General features: G+C 46.7%; 2 protein-coding genes across 6 annotated transcripts in view; both read right to left on the bottom strand.

The window, feature by feature from the left end:
* Positions 1-4,368: 4,368 nt before the first annotated feature.
* Positions 4,369-7,407, bottom strand: LOC117023498 (chymase-like). The gene is made up of 5 exons (XM_033108324.1): positions 7,289-7,407; positions 6,450-6,600; positions 5,541-5,676; positions 5,038-5,292; positions 4,369-4,645 (listed from the first exon to the last, which is right to left on the bottom strand). Exons 3-5 carry the CDS (start codon positions 5,550-5,552, stop codon positions 4,505-4,507), a joined length of 408 nt encoding a protein of 135 aa, XP_032964215.1. The 5' UTR covers positions 5,553-5,676; positions 6,450-6,600; positions 7,289-7,407; the 3' UTR covers positions 4,369-4,504.
* An 8,200-nt stretch (positions 7,408-15,607) lies between these two features.
* Positions 15,608-17,247, bottom strand: part of LOC117024202 (mast cell protease 4-like) — a 28,956-nt gene continuing 27,316 nt past the window's right edge. For 2 of the 5 annotated variants that reach the window (XM_033109636.1, XM_033109639.1), the window contains 3 exons: positions 16,854-16,989; positions 16,367-16,621; positions 15,608-15,916 (listed from right to left, as the gene is read on the bottom strand). In XM_033109636.1, the coding sequence (XP_032965527.1) occupies positions 15,773-15,916; positions 16,367-16,621; positions 16,854-16,989 (535 nt within the window). In that variant the 3' untranslated portion in view covers positions 15,608-15,772. Of the gene's footprint in view, positions 15,917-15,961; positions 16,243-16,366; positions 16,622-16,853; positions 16,990-17,247 lie in introns of those variants that run through there. The other 3 variants (XM_033109635.1, XM_033109638.1, XM_033109637.1) reach the window with 3 other exon arrangements.

Below are 17,247 nucleotides of genomic sequence, written 5' to 3' on the forward strand. Positions count from 1 at the left end.
TTGGATGAGGCTCACCTGCACTATGGAGGTTTACTCAAAATCTACCCATTTAAATGTTAATCACATTTCAAAAAAATGTCTTTATAGTGACAGCTACAATTCCTGTTGTTGCAGTTAGTCCTGGGGTCATTATTATTATTTTTTGGGTGGGGGTCATTATTAATAGTTGTTTTTTTTCGCTTCTAGCACCTGTTCCTCTGGCCCCTCACCCCTGCTCCTCCCTTTGGCAGGCATGCCTGCTGATTTAAGTTGCTGCCCTATTAGGTTGCAGAGATATGACATGCAAAACAGCAGCAGCAATCGAGGCTACCATTGGTAAAGTTTATGGCAGTCCACTGTCATCTGCCGTGGTAGCTCTGGCTTTCCAGGGCACCACCCCCTACCCGCTTTATGTCTTTGAGGGGGCTGCTAAGCTAAACCATTGCACCTAGGATATTGCATTGTTTCTGAGGTACCATTTTGGCCAGAGGTGGGGACGCAGCTACACAGGTTTTCTACCAAAATAGACTTGACTTTATAAAATCAGAGAATCATTATGAGAGCCTGTCAGCTTCTAGGTACTGTCTGTACATTCCACGTATGCACTCAGGGATCCAGGAATTGACCAGGGCTGGGGTCAAGGACCCAAATGACCATGTGAGATGGACATAGGTGAGGGCTCTGTCACTTGGCAACTGCTAAGTCCCATTTCTAACAGAATGGACCATTATTGCATTTTGGGTCCCCAAGTATTACTTCAGCTCAGATCCTGTACAAAAGAGCCCTCAAAAGTGCTGGATATTATGTAGGTCCCTTTGGCAAAGAATTGCAAAACTATTCCCTGAAGGTCAGATCAAATGTGGGAGGATGTGAGGTGCACAGTTCTCTAAGATGCAGATAGGGCAGTAACGGAATAGAGAAACTGCTGAACAAAGAGGGCGAACACAAAGCAGAAGAGATGTCAAACGCTTTGTTCTCTTGAAGCTGTTAGCTGAGCTTTGATTAGTGTCACCCCACATTTCCTGGCATGGGAGTGGGTACCCTCTCTGTGATGGAATGGTGGGAGTGCTAGGAGTTAGTTGTTACTGAGCGATCAAAAGATGTCTCTCTGGCTCCTGTAACAGCTCTGACCCCCTTGGTGGTTTCTGCTACCTAGGACCAGAAGTCTCTCTCTTGAGGGCCTTGCCTTGAAAAAGCAGCCTTTCCTGCCTCCCACGTAGAAGTGAATCACAAGAATCTTCCTGGGCCTGTTACCTCTCCTGCACCAAAAACTACTTCAGCATAGGCTTGAGATGTGACCTTTTCCTTTTTCTTCTGTCCTTGAAGAGGAAGAGTTGAGGAACCTGCTGTGAATAGAAAGGCATGTGGCTTTAGGACTTTCAGCCAAAGTCACGGGACAGTGAATAGGCCAAAGGACTCTGGAAGTCCTCTGAGGGGTTAGGCATAGGCAGGAAAAGGCCCCGTGTGGTCATTCTCCACTGTCCCCTCCAGATCTACTCCCCATTCTGCTCTGGGGCCCACCTTCTGGGCTGCTTCCAAAGTCCCACTTGTCTTTGGCTTTCAGTCGGGTTGGCCAAAGGAGCACTGACTGGCAGGGGTGGCAGCAGGAGAAGAGTGAGATGGTGGAATTGATTCGCACTATCTCTCTGTGCCAGACCGCCGGTTGCCTGTGGGTCCTTCCTCTGCCATAGCCCCGGCTCCTGCAGCTACAGCTAGAGCTAGAGGAGGCAGAGCTTCAACCCTTTTCCTGGGGTATAGTCACCACTCCTTCCCCAGGCCCTTAGACGCAGAAGGGACAGTGGTGTCTTCTCACTCTTGCCAGCTCTGGGGTGTGTCACTACCCTCTATTGGTTTTCTGTAAACTTACCCCTTTTGCAAACAAATCCTCCATTGAACTTTCCCAAATTCTCCTGTGTATTTATGCTGTCTGTCGCTACTGCGACCTGACAGACTTTGAGAATAAAGGCTCAAAGAATGTGTTGACATGATCGTTTCACAGTCCAGAGGTGTATTTGGCAATGGAAAACTTGCAATTGGCTGTGGTGCACTTTCAGAGCCAGCAGGCCCAGAGAAGATAAGCTCTTGTGCAAGATAAAAATCAGAGATTTTCATCAGGAAAAGCATCATGAAAACTAGCAAAGATCTTAGCTCCCTGACTACCCCTGCCTAATGATGCAACAATTGATGAGGAAATGAACCCAAAGTAATACAGCCAACTCCCCTTTTGGGGAGCCATGGTGTTTGATAGCCCTAAAGCCACGTAAGAAAGTCAAACCAAAAAAAAAAAAAAACTCCAAACACTTAAACTATCCAAATAAGTTGAAAGTACTGAAAGGTTGAGTAAAGACAGAGCCTTTCATCATTTAATCAAAAACATAGACTCAGAAAATAATGGCCTTAACCACAAATCACATAACCTGGGCAGAGATCTGTTAGCTTCTACTTAATCTTTCTCTGGCTTGGGGGACTGAGATGGGATGTACTGTCACGAGATATTTTACAATGGGAGAAAAGTCCAGGGTCTTCCCAAGAAAAAGAAGCCTGCCTTAGAGCGCCTATACTGACACAGATCCTTCCCCTTTTGCATACACACAGCTCTGTGTCTTGGCACATAGTAGTCAGACAATGTGCTTTGACTTTTAGCAGTTCGCTTTTTTCTCTTTCCCTTAGCTTAGGGGACACAGCTGGATCACTGCATGTGTTGGGCAGGCCTGGACATGGCCTTCCATGGATTGGTGAAGCCTCTTGCGCTGTGAGGAACGAATCTCATGCAAGTCCCTGCCTTTGGTGGTTAACACCAGCCAGGTGGGAGCAAGCAATGGGCAGCAACCCCAGGATCTCAGAGTCGGGTCTCTACCACAGGATACTCTTACCTTTTCTGACTACGGGCCCACATGGAACCTGTGTGAGGGGCACTGCCATGGGCTGAATCAGGGCGTTGGGGCGGGTGGCAGGGCGTGGCAGTGTACAGTGTGGGGTCCTCTTAGAGCTGCTCCCGTGAGTGGTTCCCCCAGCACAGGGTCTGGAGAGTCATGAGTCTCTCCTGTACTTTCTGTCCTGGGGGCTGGGTGCTATGTGCTGTGGTTCCACAGCCGTCTGGGAAGGGCTTTCTGGTTGATGTGCTCTTCGTTTTTTCCCCTACACATACATCAAACATATAGGTACAAAATCGAGATTCTGCTATAGAGAGATTTTAATATTGCTTTTAAAAAGCATTACATTATATGGCTTTTTCCATACCATTAAATGTTTTTGAAAATAAATTTTGAATGAATTCAAAATATTCAATCATGTGAATTTACTATTCAAACTTTGTTCCATGGCTAGGATTGCATTTTTTTTATTATTAATAATAATGAGGGTAATCTTTATTCATGAATCTTCATGTATATCTCTGATTATTTCTTAAAGATGAGTTCTTAGAAAGCGTTCACTTGATGGAAGGGATTACCCCGCCCTCAGAACGAGAAGCGCTGTCAGCTGCAGGGCTCCTGTCGTGTCTGTCCCTGCCCTACCCTATTTTCTCTCCTCCAGGCAGTACCTCAACTGGCAAGAGTTTGCGTTGAGCAGGCTCTAGGCTTTCGACTTCCTGCTGGTTTGGGTGCAGCCCTCTGTGGCTGGGTGTTGCTTGTACAGAGCTTGTGATGCCATCCCTCCTCTTTATCTGCCCCAGGTATCTGTTTTGCAGCAATGAGTGAGGTGATCTGCGTCTCAGATTAAAGCTCCACAGATGGTAGATCTTTCCTCATGGAGGTGCACTGTGAGGCGGGCCCTGTATGGTACCAGCTGCCTTTTCTAGATCCTGTATCGAAACCATTGGTTCCCAACTGAGGTGATTCCTACCTCACCAATCCCCTGCCCGTGGGGTACATTTAGCAATTCCTGGAGACTTGGCTGTGGAGAGGGGGCATAGCTACTGACATCAAGTGGGAGAGGTCAGGGCTGCTGTAAATATTGTATATCTTGTTTGCAATTCAAAATTCTTAGTGATTCTGAATATTACTAAAGATAAATCAAAATTGATATAGAGTTGATAATTAAGGCAAGGAAGGATCTGGTGTAATTTCTTGTTTCAGTTGGAAAGATGGATCCTGCCTGTCTAGGGAGTCCCTTTCTCTTCTTTCTTTCCCTATTTTTTCTTCATTATTTCCCCCCTCTCTCTGTCCCTCTGTCTCTCACACATACACCCACCCCTTTCCGAACGTAATGGCTGCCTGGGCTGGACATCAGGTTGCTATGTGCTATGAGAAGCGAGCAGTAGAAGGAGTAGATGTACACTCATGTCTGGAAGCTGAGTCTTTATTGAAGTTTACTGAGAGATTTTTGACCTGAAGGAAACTTCTTTTTTTTTTTTTTTTTTTTTTTTGAAGGAAACTTCTTGAGGCCTAGGACCAGGAGGATCAGCAGGAAGCAGATGCAGCTCTGGACACAGACACCCTACTCAGTGTGCCGGGTGGCTGGCTGGAGAATGACGCTACTCAGGTCCAGATTCAGATTTCCTCTCAGGCTGGCCCAGGCTCCAGGGCTAATTCTTTTTTAGGACCTCATTGATCCAGGGCTGGTAATGGGAGAGCCGGGTGAAGACAGAAGGGGGTTCTTCATTCTGTTTGTAGGAGACAATGCCCTGGGCCACCCCAGCACACACAAGAGGGCCCCCCGAGTCTCCCTGTGGCAGGGGTGTGGGGGAGAGAGAGAGAGAGCAGAAGGTGAGCCAGGAAAGTCATCCACTCCCGTCTATGGCCTCCAACTCTGAGTCCCATTCAGACCTAGGGTCATACCCAGGAGCCCTGCTTCTCCTGGAGGTATACGTCTGGTCTGGTGCCCCTTCTTCCTTCCCTTCTTGGTACCCCATCTGTCCTATTTAGCAGACTGAGAGGGATGGTCAGAGAGTACACAGGGCCATGGGAGAGTGGATCCACAGACGGACAGTTCCAGTTTCCTCAGTCCTATGATCTTAAACCCTGGCAATGGCTGGCAATCTTCTGACCCCATCTCCTTCCAGAGATGTCTGAACCCTGCACCGTGATTTGTGGAGAAGAACTCTAGTCTAAGGATTACCTTAAATACAGATTTTGTCTTCTTAGGATTCCCCACACACAGCTGGAGATTGTGGTCAAAAGTGTTGAAGTGTCTACAGGCCTGGGGATCCATGAGTCTCAGCTTCACCTCTTGCAGAGTCTTGGAGCCCAATTTCTCCACTTCCGTTATTCCCCAGCCAGCCACCCGGCACATTCTCCCTGGTGGGATGAAGCTGAAGTGAGGTGGAAGGGGGAGCGTCCCCACAGCCAGGGTCAGGTTGGCTTTCTCCTTCAACTGCGAAGGGAATGACGGGCTGTCAGTGGTAGACACGTGTTAGGACGCAGTTGGAGGCCATCAGGCAGGGACCGTGCAAATTGCTTCGCATTAGAGCCACATCCAGAGGGTGAGTGTGTGTGTGTGTGTGTGTGTGTGTGTGTGTGGGAGTGCAGTCCAGAGGCAGGTCAGGGAAATGTCAGGGCTATAGGGACCTGAAGGAGAAGGCTAAAGGAATGGAAAGTGAAGAAGGGGAAGAAAGATGTTACCTTTAGTAACATGATGTCATGATGAGCAAAAATGTAATCAAAGTTTGGATGAGGGAATTGTTTTACGACCTCAATCTTCTGTCATGTGTCTTCTTTCTTTGTTATGTTATGGGCTCCCAGGGTGACCATTATAGACCTGTGTGAGGGAGAAGGAAGGTCAAAGAGAAACAGTGATGGTTTGGGGTGTCTCCTGAGATGTGCCCATTCCGAGAAAAGGGGACTGGAGGCTCTTACTAGGCCACTGCACTCTACCCACTCCTCTTTGGGCTACTGTGGCATTTTTTTTTTTTTTTTTTTGCGGTGGGGGGGTGGGTGGGGACTCAGGTTTTACTTAGGAAAGAGTTTTCCCAGGGAACAGAGATAATTTCCAAGACCCTTAGGAACTGCTGGGGACTGAGCAGGCCATGGAGGACCCAGGGCATAGGGTTAGCAATTCCTAACGCAGGAAGCCCTATATGAGGGCTCGCCCTCTGGAGCAAGAGATACCAGAGAAAAGGGGGAGGTGCTGTTGTCTCAGGTGACTCTATTCCCTGCCTCCCATGGAAAGGATGGGTTCAGGTGCCCGGGAACTAAAGCCAGTGTTCTTAGAAAGGGCATAGAGGAAGTGGCCCAGAGAACTGGATGGGGCCCTGAAAAGTATGTCACACATCTTATGTGTTGGGGTTGGGGAAAGAAGGAGCTACTTTTAGAGGAGGGACACTTGTATGGGGCCTCTTGCTCCTTTGTAGGGGAGCTGGGAGTTGAGCTCCCAGTGACTGTGGATCAGAGCGTCCATTCAATTAGGAGAACAATTTCCTTAAGCCCAAGTCTTGCCTCTCTTTAAAGTCAGACCCCCTTGCAGGTGTGTCCCTGGTTGCTCCCCTGGATGTTTATCTCCCATTTGGAGATAATACGACCCTGTTGCCTCACCTTCCTGCGCAGTGAGCAGCCGTCAGCACAAAGTTCCGTCTTATCAGGAAACCACCACAGCTAATCAGGTTATTCTGGGAAGTGACAATTTCCAGGTGGGCCATGTAGGGGCGGGAGTGAGGCTTGCACTCGGTGCCCCCAATGATCTTCCCTGGAACAGAGAAGTCCAGGGCCTGAGCACAGGCTTTGGCACTCTCTCCAGAGAGTGTACAAGCTGGGCTCAAGTTGAGAGGCTTCTCTTGAATCTATCTCATCCTCACTGTGTATTCTGTCCATCTTCCCTCTCATGTGTCTCTGTTACTGCTTTCCCCAACCACAGCCTCCCACATAAATTCTCATGGCTTCCTTCAGGCACAATAGCCAACCAGCCTCAGATGTCATTCAGGCATTTTTCACCTCAGATTTCCCCCACTCCCCTTCTGCCCCAGCCTCAACCCTCCTCTGTACCATGCAGGACAAGCTCTCTGGGTTCCTGTCTTGACCTTCCCCACAGCCCATGAACTGTGTCACAAAATGGCCAAATGACAAGGTAATGTGTGGTCCCAAAGCTCCGAAGATGAAGAGAATATAGGGCTTCATATACATGATTACACATGTTAGAGAAGATACCCCTTTTCCTCCCAACTACTCTGGGCTTTCCCCAATCAGTGTGGGGTTCCTCGTTCCTGGGAATTACCATGGGCTGCAGAGTGTGCGGACACATCCCAAGTGGAAACTTCACTCTGGACTCTTGAAGAGAGATCCGGCTGCACTCCTGTTTAAGAGTCAGCTATATTCACACTAAACTTTGTTTTAGGAGCTGATCTGCAGCTTTCAGAGGGAAGGACCCTGAGACTCACCGGCTTCAGCTCTGGAGCATAGAAGAAAGAAGAGCAGGGGGGGAGGAAGATAATGCATCTTCTCAGAGAGGCTGCCCGTGGCAGGTGTTGCTTCTGGTTTCCACTCTTGGGCTTTATAGCTCCCAGCAAGTGAGGAAAGGGCAGGGCTGGTAACCACAGGAACTGGGTGGTCAGGTTTTTTCTCTCATTCTAAGCTGGCTATCTTTTTGACCAGAAGTTTCCCCAGAGTTGCCTTTTGTTTTGCTGAAGGTGAAACTGAGGCCTGAACTCTGAAATCCTGGCTGCCAGGATAAAGTGTCCCCCATGGTGCCTTGTCTGGAGTGGGGGATGGGGGGATCCTATCTTTTCCAGTTCGGGCAGTTTGTTAAAGGCCATCAGAAACATGGGTGGGGGAGATTTGTTACACTGAGCATTTAGAAGCATACATGCTTTTAGGGCTATAGCTCACTGTAGGAAATGCATTTTGCAAAAAGACTCAATGCACATACACATGTATGTGTGAGTACATGAGCACAAACATACACATACACAAATGAGTCAAAGGTTTCAGGAAACAATACTTATCCTTATGATATACCGTGCTCTCTGTTAGTTTTCATTCCATTCCATTCCATTCCATTCCATGTTAAAATGTGAGCAGCACCCCACTTAAAGGATGATTAATTTGAAAAACATTATCTGGATCTCTCCTTCCTTTGAACCAAATGTTCGTTGGCAGGAGAAGGGAGGGTCCAAGGAGATAGTAGATGGGGGAATGGAACATACCCTGTGATAGGGCTTTATATACATTATCACAAGAGCAGATGGGAATGGAATTAGCATTTTTTGAGAGCCTGTGCATATCATTTATTGTCTTAAATATATTTTCATCACAATCCTGGGAAGTAGGTATTATTATAACAATTTTATGTATCTGGCTATCAAGGCTTATAGTTCATAATTAGATTTTCCAGATTCCAAATCAAGGGCCCTTTCTGCTCTTCCACCAAAGGGAAATAGAGAAGCTGAGACGCGTCCATGGGGATGTAGACGTAGAAGGATGGTTTGCTCCCAGGGGTTTGGGTTTTCCTACCCTTACTTAGGAATCAAGCTTGTTTTGCTGAAATAGAATATGTACACACAGATGTCAGTATCTGAGGCTTTTTTTTTCCGTAACAATGTTAGGAAATACCAATTCTATCACTTTACAAATGTAGAATTGAGAATCATACACAATAACATGACCAAGATCACACAACTCATAACTATCATAACTTGGAGAAGCAGGCAGTCCAGGAAGAGTGGGGGCAACATGGTGGAGTGTCATTTCTCTTGGAGATTTATAAGGCATTTAGTTCAGAGATGGGGAAGCACGGGACAAATACCTCCCCAAATCATTCTACCATGCCCTAGTCTTAGCTTGGGCTTGTAACCGGGGTGGTCCATTCCTTAGTGTATATTAGCTGGACCCTCTGTTGACCTCAGCTCTATCCCGTCTAGAACAGAAAATTTACACATGTTCCTAATGTCTGAGGAGACCCTGTCCTAATTCTTTTACTCTCTAGAGTTGCCAGTTTAAAATACAGAATGCCCAGTTAAATTTGTGTTACAAGTCATTGAACAACAAGTCATTTTTTAGTATAAGTATGTTCTGATATGGAAGGAGACATGCTGAAATAAATCGTTGTCTATCTGAAATTCAGATTTAACTGGGAACACTATGGTTTTATTTGCTAAAACTGGCAACCGTACTCTGCATTCTACCCTTGGCAGGACAGAAGAGAATCTGGAGGTGAAGGAGTCCTGTTCTGTAGCCCTGAACCAGTTAGACCGAAAAACAGAGGTGTAAACAGATGAAGGGTATCTGTTTCTCACTCATGTAATAAGAAATCGAGAGGTAGGTAATCCAGGGCTAGTAAGGTAGCTCCACAGCGTCCACAAGGTTCAGATCCACTAAGACTCAAGTTTTGTTTCACCTGAACTGGCTGAGAACAGGGAAAGGAATCAGTACAGCTCCAGGCAGGTGACCAATTTCAGAAATGAGGACTGCACTATCTCCCCATGTTTTCTTCCTTGCTCTTTTCTTCCGTGACTTTCTTGGTCACGTGTGTATTTGCATATTTTAACAGATTTCCTTTTTCTCTCTGCTCTGCCTGCCTTCTGCTATTTTATATGTGGTATGTTGTTGGTGGGGAAGTTTACAGTTTTGTCTATGGTTGATAGAGCATCACTTTGGGAATGTGACTGATTTAGAGGTGGAATGGGTATCACCTAGGGATCCCGTACTTGGAATTGAAAAGAGTAACTGATGAGATTGGGTTATGTCAGCTCTGCAGAGAGTTAAGCCTCATTTTCCTTTGTAAAAGAGATAGTGAGACTTATGTTCAATGGGAGCATTTTTGTTTTGGGAAAGGTTAAGTATGGAAAAAGAGCACACGTTCATGGTGGGCAGCCAAATGATGGATGGTAGTGGACAGGAGGTATACAGTAGCACACAGTCGCAGGGTAGGGCCAACCCTCCAGGTATCATTTAGGGAGTTGTCAGTGGTGCTTCTGTCTAACCATATTTGGGAGGGCAGGGTAGTGTTGTCACGCAGCAGCCTACCCGTCTGTCCCCTCGTGCCTATCCCTAAAGAAAGAAGAGTCTGTGAGACTGTTCCTTTCAGGGACTTCGCTTCACCTTTCTGCTTACACTTCATGTCTCTCTGTTTGGCCCCCAAAAGATGGTTGGTCAGCCAATGATGGGTAAGATTCCTCATGGGAGGAACAACCCAAGCCAGGCGGAACCGTGTGGGGACCACCAGGAGAACTCAGGGGGGCGATAGAGGTGGGCACAGCCCCCCCACCTCCCCCCAGCTAAGGAGAGCTTCTGGCTATGTGGCTACATTCCTTCCCACAACCCGCTTGGGAAGTGAGCCAATGATGTGATAACATCAGTTCTCCTTCCAGTCTTAACAATAAGTTTCAGCATAAAGGATTTGTTTCTGGGGAGGCACATATCATAATTGTTAAGCCATCATGGGACTTTCTATTCCGGCTGTTTGCAGGCGAGGGTGATTGATTTGAATCAGTTCTCTGGTATGATGTATGAGACTCACAGACCGTGGAGAAAACAATACTACTTCCTTGTGTGTTCATCAATAAAAGCCAGAAGGCAGCCCGATTCGGGGCTCTCAGTACTGTGAGGCTTGGAGACCCTCGGCCCCCTGTTTCATAACTTTCTTGATTTCTGTTTCTTTCTTAACCCTTCGCTGCCCCTTCTTGTTCTCTCACTGCCCGTGTTGCGCTGGACACGACAGGGTAGAGGGAGAAAATCAGGACCACGGACAGCTCCAAGTCTTTCCCTTGTCCTGGTGTGGAGAAAAGCCAGGTTGTTCAGAGAGAATGGGTTGGCACCTGGGGAGGTGTGGAGGGTGGAACTGCAGCTCAAGAATAGGGAGAATGTGTCATGTGGTCAGGGAGAGATCCGTAAATAAACTTGTATCTCAATTGTATAGAAAAACATGCATCCCTAAGGAAATTCCTCGCTTCCTGTCCGTGACCCTCTCCTTCGCCCTTCCTCTCCTCTCCCTCCTTAACCTTCTCTTTTCCCTTCCATTCTTTCTTTCCTCCATCCATTCTTACACCTGAAGCTCTTTTTCACAGGGGTTGGAGGGTGGGGAGATGTATAACTATAAAAGGATAGCATGAAGGAGTTTGGAGAGGTGATGAGACTTGTATCCCAATAGTGGTGGTGGTTACATGAATGTATATCTGCATTAAAGTTCATAGAACTGTACACCAAAAGAAATCGTGATAATTTAAAAATAAAAAATTTCTCACAATAGTCCACTGTTATTTTGCAGATGAGGAAACTGGGCTTATAGAGGCACAAAGTCAAATAACGAATTAGAGAGCGTAGGTTCTAACACAGGCTTAGTTAATTGTAAAGTTCAAATTGTTTCCACTATTTATTGCTGCATCCCTTGAATATTCAGATGAGTAGCCCAGAGAACACATGCAGGGTCTGTCGTCTGCCACTATAGTTTTGTCTTTTTGAGAATGCCATGTAAATGGAATCAATGTGTAACTTATTGAGGCTGGCTTCTTTCACTCAACATAATGCTCTTGAGGTTCATCCAAGTTGTTGCATGAACAGTTGTTTGTTTCTTATTATTGCTGAGTAGTATTCCATTGCATGTATGTACCACAGAGGTTGGATGGGGTCTTGTTTAGAATTCACTATTAGCGGGAAGGAAAGGGATGAACATGATGTAAAAACACTGACATTTTAATGATTGTTTATCCATCTAAGTGTCTGTTGTAAGAAATTTCTGTTGCCAAGACATGGAAACAACCAATGTCCTTCGATAGATGAATGGATAAAGAAGTTGTTGTATATATACACAATGGACTACTATTCCGCAGTAAGAAAAGATGAAATAGGACCATTTGTGACAACATGGATGGATCTTGAGATTATAATGCTAAGCGAAATAAGTCAGACAGAAAAAGTAGAGAACCATATGATTTCACTGACATGTGGTATATAAACCAAAAACAACAAAAGAACAAGACAGACAAATGAAGAAACAAAAAACTCATAGACATAGACAATAGTTTAGAGGTTGCCAGAAGGTTAGGGGGTAGGGAGGGCTCTAGAAGAGGGTAAATGGGGTCTAATATATGGTGATGGAAAGAGAACTGACTGGGTGGTGAACACACAATGTGATATATAGATGATGTATTATACACCTGAAATCTATGTAACTTTACTAAAACTTTATCTTTGTACACCTGAAATCTATGTAACTTGACTAAAAATTGTCACTGCAATAAACTTTAATTAAAAAGAAAAGACATTTCTGTTTCCAGTTTTTGGTAACTAGGCATAGATCTGCTGTAAACATTTGTGTACAGATTTTCAATGTGAACTTACGTTTTCAGTTTTGTAAGGTAAACATCCAGGAGTAGGATTCTGGGTCATACAGTAAGCGTATGTTTAATTTAATTTTATGAGAAACTCCTAAACTATTTTTTAAAGTAAGCTGTAGCATTTTGAGTTTCCCCAGAGATATATGTGAGTTCTAGTTTGTCCACATCCATGCAAACCCTTGGCATTTTCAGTATTTTTAATTTTAGCAATTCTAACATGTGTGTGGTAGTATTTCATTGTGTTTTCAATTTGCATTTCCTAATGACTCACGAGGTTGAACATCTTTTCATCTGTTTATTTCCATCCATAAATCCTTTTTGGTGAAGTGTCTGTTCATGTATTTTGCCTATATTTTAATTCAGTTGTCTTACTGTTGAGTTTTGTCAGTACCGCATATATTCTGGATATTAGTCATTTTTCAGCTTTGTGCTTAACACATATTTTCTTTCAGTCTGTAGCTTGTCCTTTCATTCTCTTAACAGGTGTCTTTCACAGAATTTTTTAAGGTTTTTCAAGTTTAGTAAGTCTAGTTTATCAATTCTTCTTTTATGGATTGTGCTTTTGGTGTCATGTCTAAGAACTCTTTGCCTCACTGTAGGTCACAAAGATTTTCTTCTATTGTTTCTAAATGTTTTATAGTTTTATGATCCATTTTAAGTTAGTTTTGTATAAGGGGTGAGACTTGAGGTTGCTTTCCTTTTTTTTTTTTTTTTTTTTTTTTTGCATATGGTGTCATAACAATGAAATGAGACAATGTAGGGAAAGTGGTACCAAGTGGTACCAATAAAAGTTAGTTCTTTCTGTTGAATTTTGTGTGGTTGGTTAAATGACCTGCTTCATGAATATGGTGCCGACTCATTGAGACTGTGGCCCTACAAGGGCAGAGATGCAGCTCACCTTACTTTTGTTTTGTATCCCCTGGATGAATTGTAAGTCCAAGCACAGTAAGCAATGTCATCCATCTCCAGCTTTTTATAAATGTATTTCCTTCAGACCTCAATTTTCTTTCCTCTGGTAAGTTTGCTTGGCTCTTGGTGTTGAGGAATAGATGTGTCCTTTATGATGGTGACGTTGAGTCTAAGTTCATTTAAACTATCTACAGGCAGAGAACAGCTATGAGTCACAGCTACTCACAACTGTGCTAGTGAGGACCGGCGCTAGGGGGAGGAAGAGAAGAATCTAGGGCCCACCACTGAGGAGGCACTCACTCTCAGGGGCGTGTAAGTACCTCCTTACGTGACTGTCTCCTTAAATTTTGCTCCCAGGTGTGTTTCTTACTTCGCTCCAGTGAGGCCAGTTTCCTGCTCGGTGGCACTTTATTGCAGGGAAAAACCTTAGAGATGGAGCAGCCCATGGAGTGGGCTCAGGAACAGGGAACAGTGCGTGAATATGTGAGGATAAAAGTTGCTGGGGAGAGACAATCCCCAGGTTCCCAGGGGAGGGCCTAACATTGGGGTGGGATGGGAGGAGCAGACAGTTGCTTGTTGGGTTTTTGGGCCTGTGCCTCAATAACCATGACCACAGGCGGAACTGGCTCTTCAGCATTTATTTCCCTGTACGCTGCCCTCAGCTGTTCACAGGCCCTCTTCCCATGAGTTTGGGCAAAGCCCTCTTCTCTGGACGGTTTCTCCTGCTGACCAGGTGATGCTGAGACTTTCTTATCACTCTTGGTGTCGGTCAGGAGGACACACTCCATGGTCCATGGGCCCTCCCGTCTGCATGGCAGAACTGACACCGTACTGATGATGATGATGATGCACTTATCTTCTCTGGGTGGCTGGGCCACCAACTGCTTTTTCCATGTTAGGGATCCATGTGATGCTTGTTTGGTCTTCAGCGGTGGCTGTGCGGGAGTCAGTGCCTGTTAACCCCTTGTGGTCCACTTCTGCCTGCAGGCTCAGCTCAGCTGCCTGCAGTGTCCACTGGCCCTGCTACTGCTTGGGGGCCAGGCTGGCAGGACACGCTGACTACTCTCCCACATCTCCACAGTTGCCTAGCTTCCAGGGAAGAAGGGATGCCCTTGGATGTGCTGTCCTTAAGGTCTGGGGGTCAAGAGCAGATGGGGCTTTAGCTTCAATTCAGTGTGTGCTCTGGTTTCCTAGACAAACATTACACATAGTGTCTCTGCCTCTTGTATATCACATTGAAAAATTCTTATTTAATTATACAAATATAAAACAAGAGTTAGGACAAAAAAAATCCTTTTATTATGATTCCAGCATATGCTCTCTTCTTTTTGAGATCTTCCAGGTTTCTTTTCTTTTCTTTTTTTTTTTGCACATGTGCTTGTTTGTTGCGTAGTCAGAATTTACAATCAGTTTTGTATATTACACTTTATTTTACATCTGTATCGATTGGTAGTAAAGCTGGAAGCGCAGATCTGTGGGCTGGCAGGCAGTGGGGAAGGTGGAGGTGCTGGGTCCCTGATCTCGGACCAACAGTAGCAGCTCTTTCTTGCATGGGCCAACCCTGTCTTCTAAGGCCTCTTAGAGACCATGGTGGGACCTGTAAGGGCGCCCTTTACCTGCAGGCTCCTGAGACGTAGTTGGAGGTCATGCCCTGTTTCCCTTGTCTTTGGGTGTATACAGCTATCAGTGTACTCATCCAGCTCAGATTCTGGTGGGTACGAGATGCAGAGCGTTGCAGGTAAGTTGGAGGAGGGAATTTTAGAGAACTTGGCCCAACTCAGTGTTCCTTTCCTGGAATACTTGGAGGTATTGTGTCATTTCTGAAGGAAGGTGAATGTTGAACTTGGGTGGCTCTGATGCTCTTGCAGAGCCCTGTCCTGGGCTAGAATGGCCGTGCCCCGTATGTAGCCCCCTTGTGACTGCTGCAGTAGCCCCGCCCTGAGGGCTTCCGGGGGGCAGCCCTCCCCCCTCCGCCTATCCTGAGTGCTTGTGCTTGGGAAATGTTCTTCTCTCCCACTTGTCAGGTGCTGCTCTAGCTGTAGGAACACTACTGAGGGGGACGATCACGGGGCTGAGGTGGGTGTAAGGACACAAGGTATCACTGGCCCAGGCTTGGGGCCGTCTCCTGAAACAGTCCTGGGGAATTTGCTATGGCGCACGTGTGCCCCGAATTGCAGTGACTGAGGCACAGGGTTCCAGGGAAGATGAGAAGATAGAGGAGAAGGGGTAGGGGTGGGGGAGGAGGAGGATGAAGAAGAGGGGACAGGGGAGAAAGAAGGTAAATCCGTGCCAGTATTATTCTGGATGTTAAATCCTATTGTATAGATGAAAATATTTTTCTTCAATAACCCATAACACCATACAATGTACAGGAAAACTGGTGGGTAAGATTATTCATCTGGCAAGAAAGGAACCCAGTGCCATTCTTCAGAGAGGACCTGGACTTCTCGCGGAGCAGACCAGCTCTGGGGGAGCTCTGGGGGCGAGGGAAGAGTCTCATGCACACACGCTGGAGGCTGCATCTTTATTGAAGTTTGCTGGGGGTACAATCAGCAGGGGATTTGTGTGCCTCTGGGAACCTCCCTGGACTCAGGCTAGGGCCAGGCTCCCATGGAACCCAGGGGCTACCTTGGGAGAGCTCTGGCTTTGGGATTCTCCATGAGGCTGGCCAGGCTTCTGTGGCTACTTGCTCTTTAAGATTTTATTAATCCAGGGCACATATGGGGAGATTCGAGTGAAGACAGCAGGAGGCTTTGCATCTTCACGTCCATATGACACAATACCTTGCGCCACCCCAGCACACAGAAGGGGGCCCCCAGAGTCCCCCTGTAGGTCAGAGAAAGCAGATCATGAGCAGGGGCCATCCTTGTCTCCCTACTGTCACCTCACCCTGGTTCTGTCAGCACCCTGGCTAGCCCCCAGTTACCCCTGAATCAGGCCAGGGATCTTGGTTCCTCATGGAGTCATAAGTTAGGGATTTAACGTCTTATTTCTCTCTCTGACATAGAACCACCACTCCAGATCCTGTCCCCCTCCATCTTCTTCCTTTCTCTCTCCTGGAGCCCTGCACAGCAGACTACATGAGAGGGGTAGAGGCAGGACTTGGGTGTGGGACGATGGAACCCAGAAGGGGGATTCCATTTCCCATAGTCCTAGAAACGAATAATGCAGACACCAGTCACCATACTAGGGGACTTCCTGACCCCCCCACTCCCTCCCAGGAGGACGCTGTCTCCCAGGGACTGATCGTGAGGAAGAAGTATAGGTGCGTGGTACCTTGTATGCTGAGTTTCTCTTCCTGGGGTTGCCCACACAGATTTGTAGGTTATGGTTGTAAAACAGAAAGCGCTTGCAGGCTTTGGCATTCATGAGTCTCAGCTTCACCTCTCTCAGAGTGTCTGACCCTGGCTTTTTCACTCCTGTTCTCCCCCAGCCAGTGGCCCGGCACACTCTCCCAGGTTGAATAAAAGTAGACCGGGTGGGCAGGGGTACTGTTCCCACAGCATGGGTCAGCTGGGCTTTCGCTTTTAGCTGTGAGGGAGGGAGAGGAGATGGACTGCCAGTCCCAGGGAACGTGAGGGCTGTGGTGTGGTAGATGCTCCCTGGTCAGGGCCAAGGGTTTCTCCCCAATGGGCTGGTGATGCCACGGAGTGGCTGGGTGATCCCCGAGGAAGTGGGTAGGAAGAGCGAGAATGAGAAAGGTACAGGTCAGGAAAAGGGCTAAAGAAGGGGGGATTGAGAAGTGCAAGAAAGAGAATGGCACCTTCAGTAACATGATATCATTGAGATTGGTGAAAGAGTTGTATTGCGGATGAATGATTTGTTTTGTGACTTCTAGCTTCTGCCATGTGGATTCTTCCTGTTTCATGTCATGAGCTCCAAGAGTGACAGTAATTTTTCTGTTGAGAGGGAAAAGAGAGTCAGGAAAAGGTGCTGGTCTCCTGAGAAGGGCCCATTGTGAACAAAGGGACATCAGGCCCTCTTCACCAGTGCAGAGCTACCTGAAGAACTCAGATCTTACTCAGGACAGAAGTCCCCCCCAGGGATCACAACCATTTCAGGAAAGGCCAGGCCCCGGCAGACGCAGACTGAGAGAGCTGTGCTGGCACCAGGATGAGAGGTGCAGCGTTGGCCTGCCGTGACCTGGACTAATAAAG

This window comes from Rhinolophus ferrumequinum, chromosome 6 (genome assembly GCF_004115265.2).
Source record: "Rhinolophus ferrumequinum isolate MPI-CBG mRhiFer1 chromosome 6, mRhiFer1_v1.p, whole genome shotgun sequence".
NCBI classification, from domain to species: domain Eukaryota; kingdom Metazoa; phylum Chordata; class Mammalia; order Chiroptera; family Rhinolophidae; genus Rhinolophus; species Rhinolophus ferrumequinum.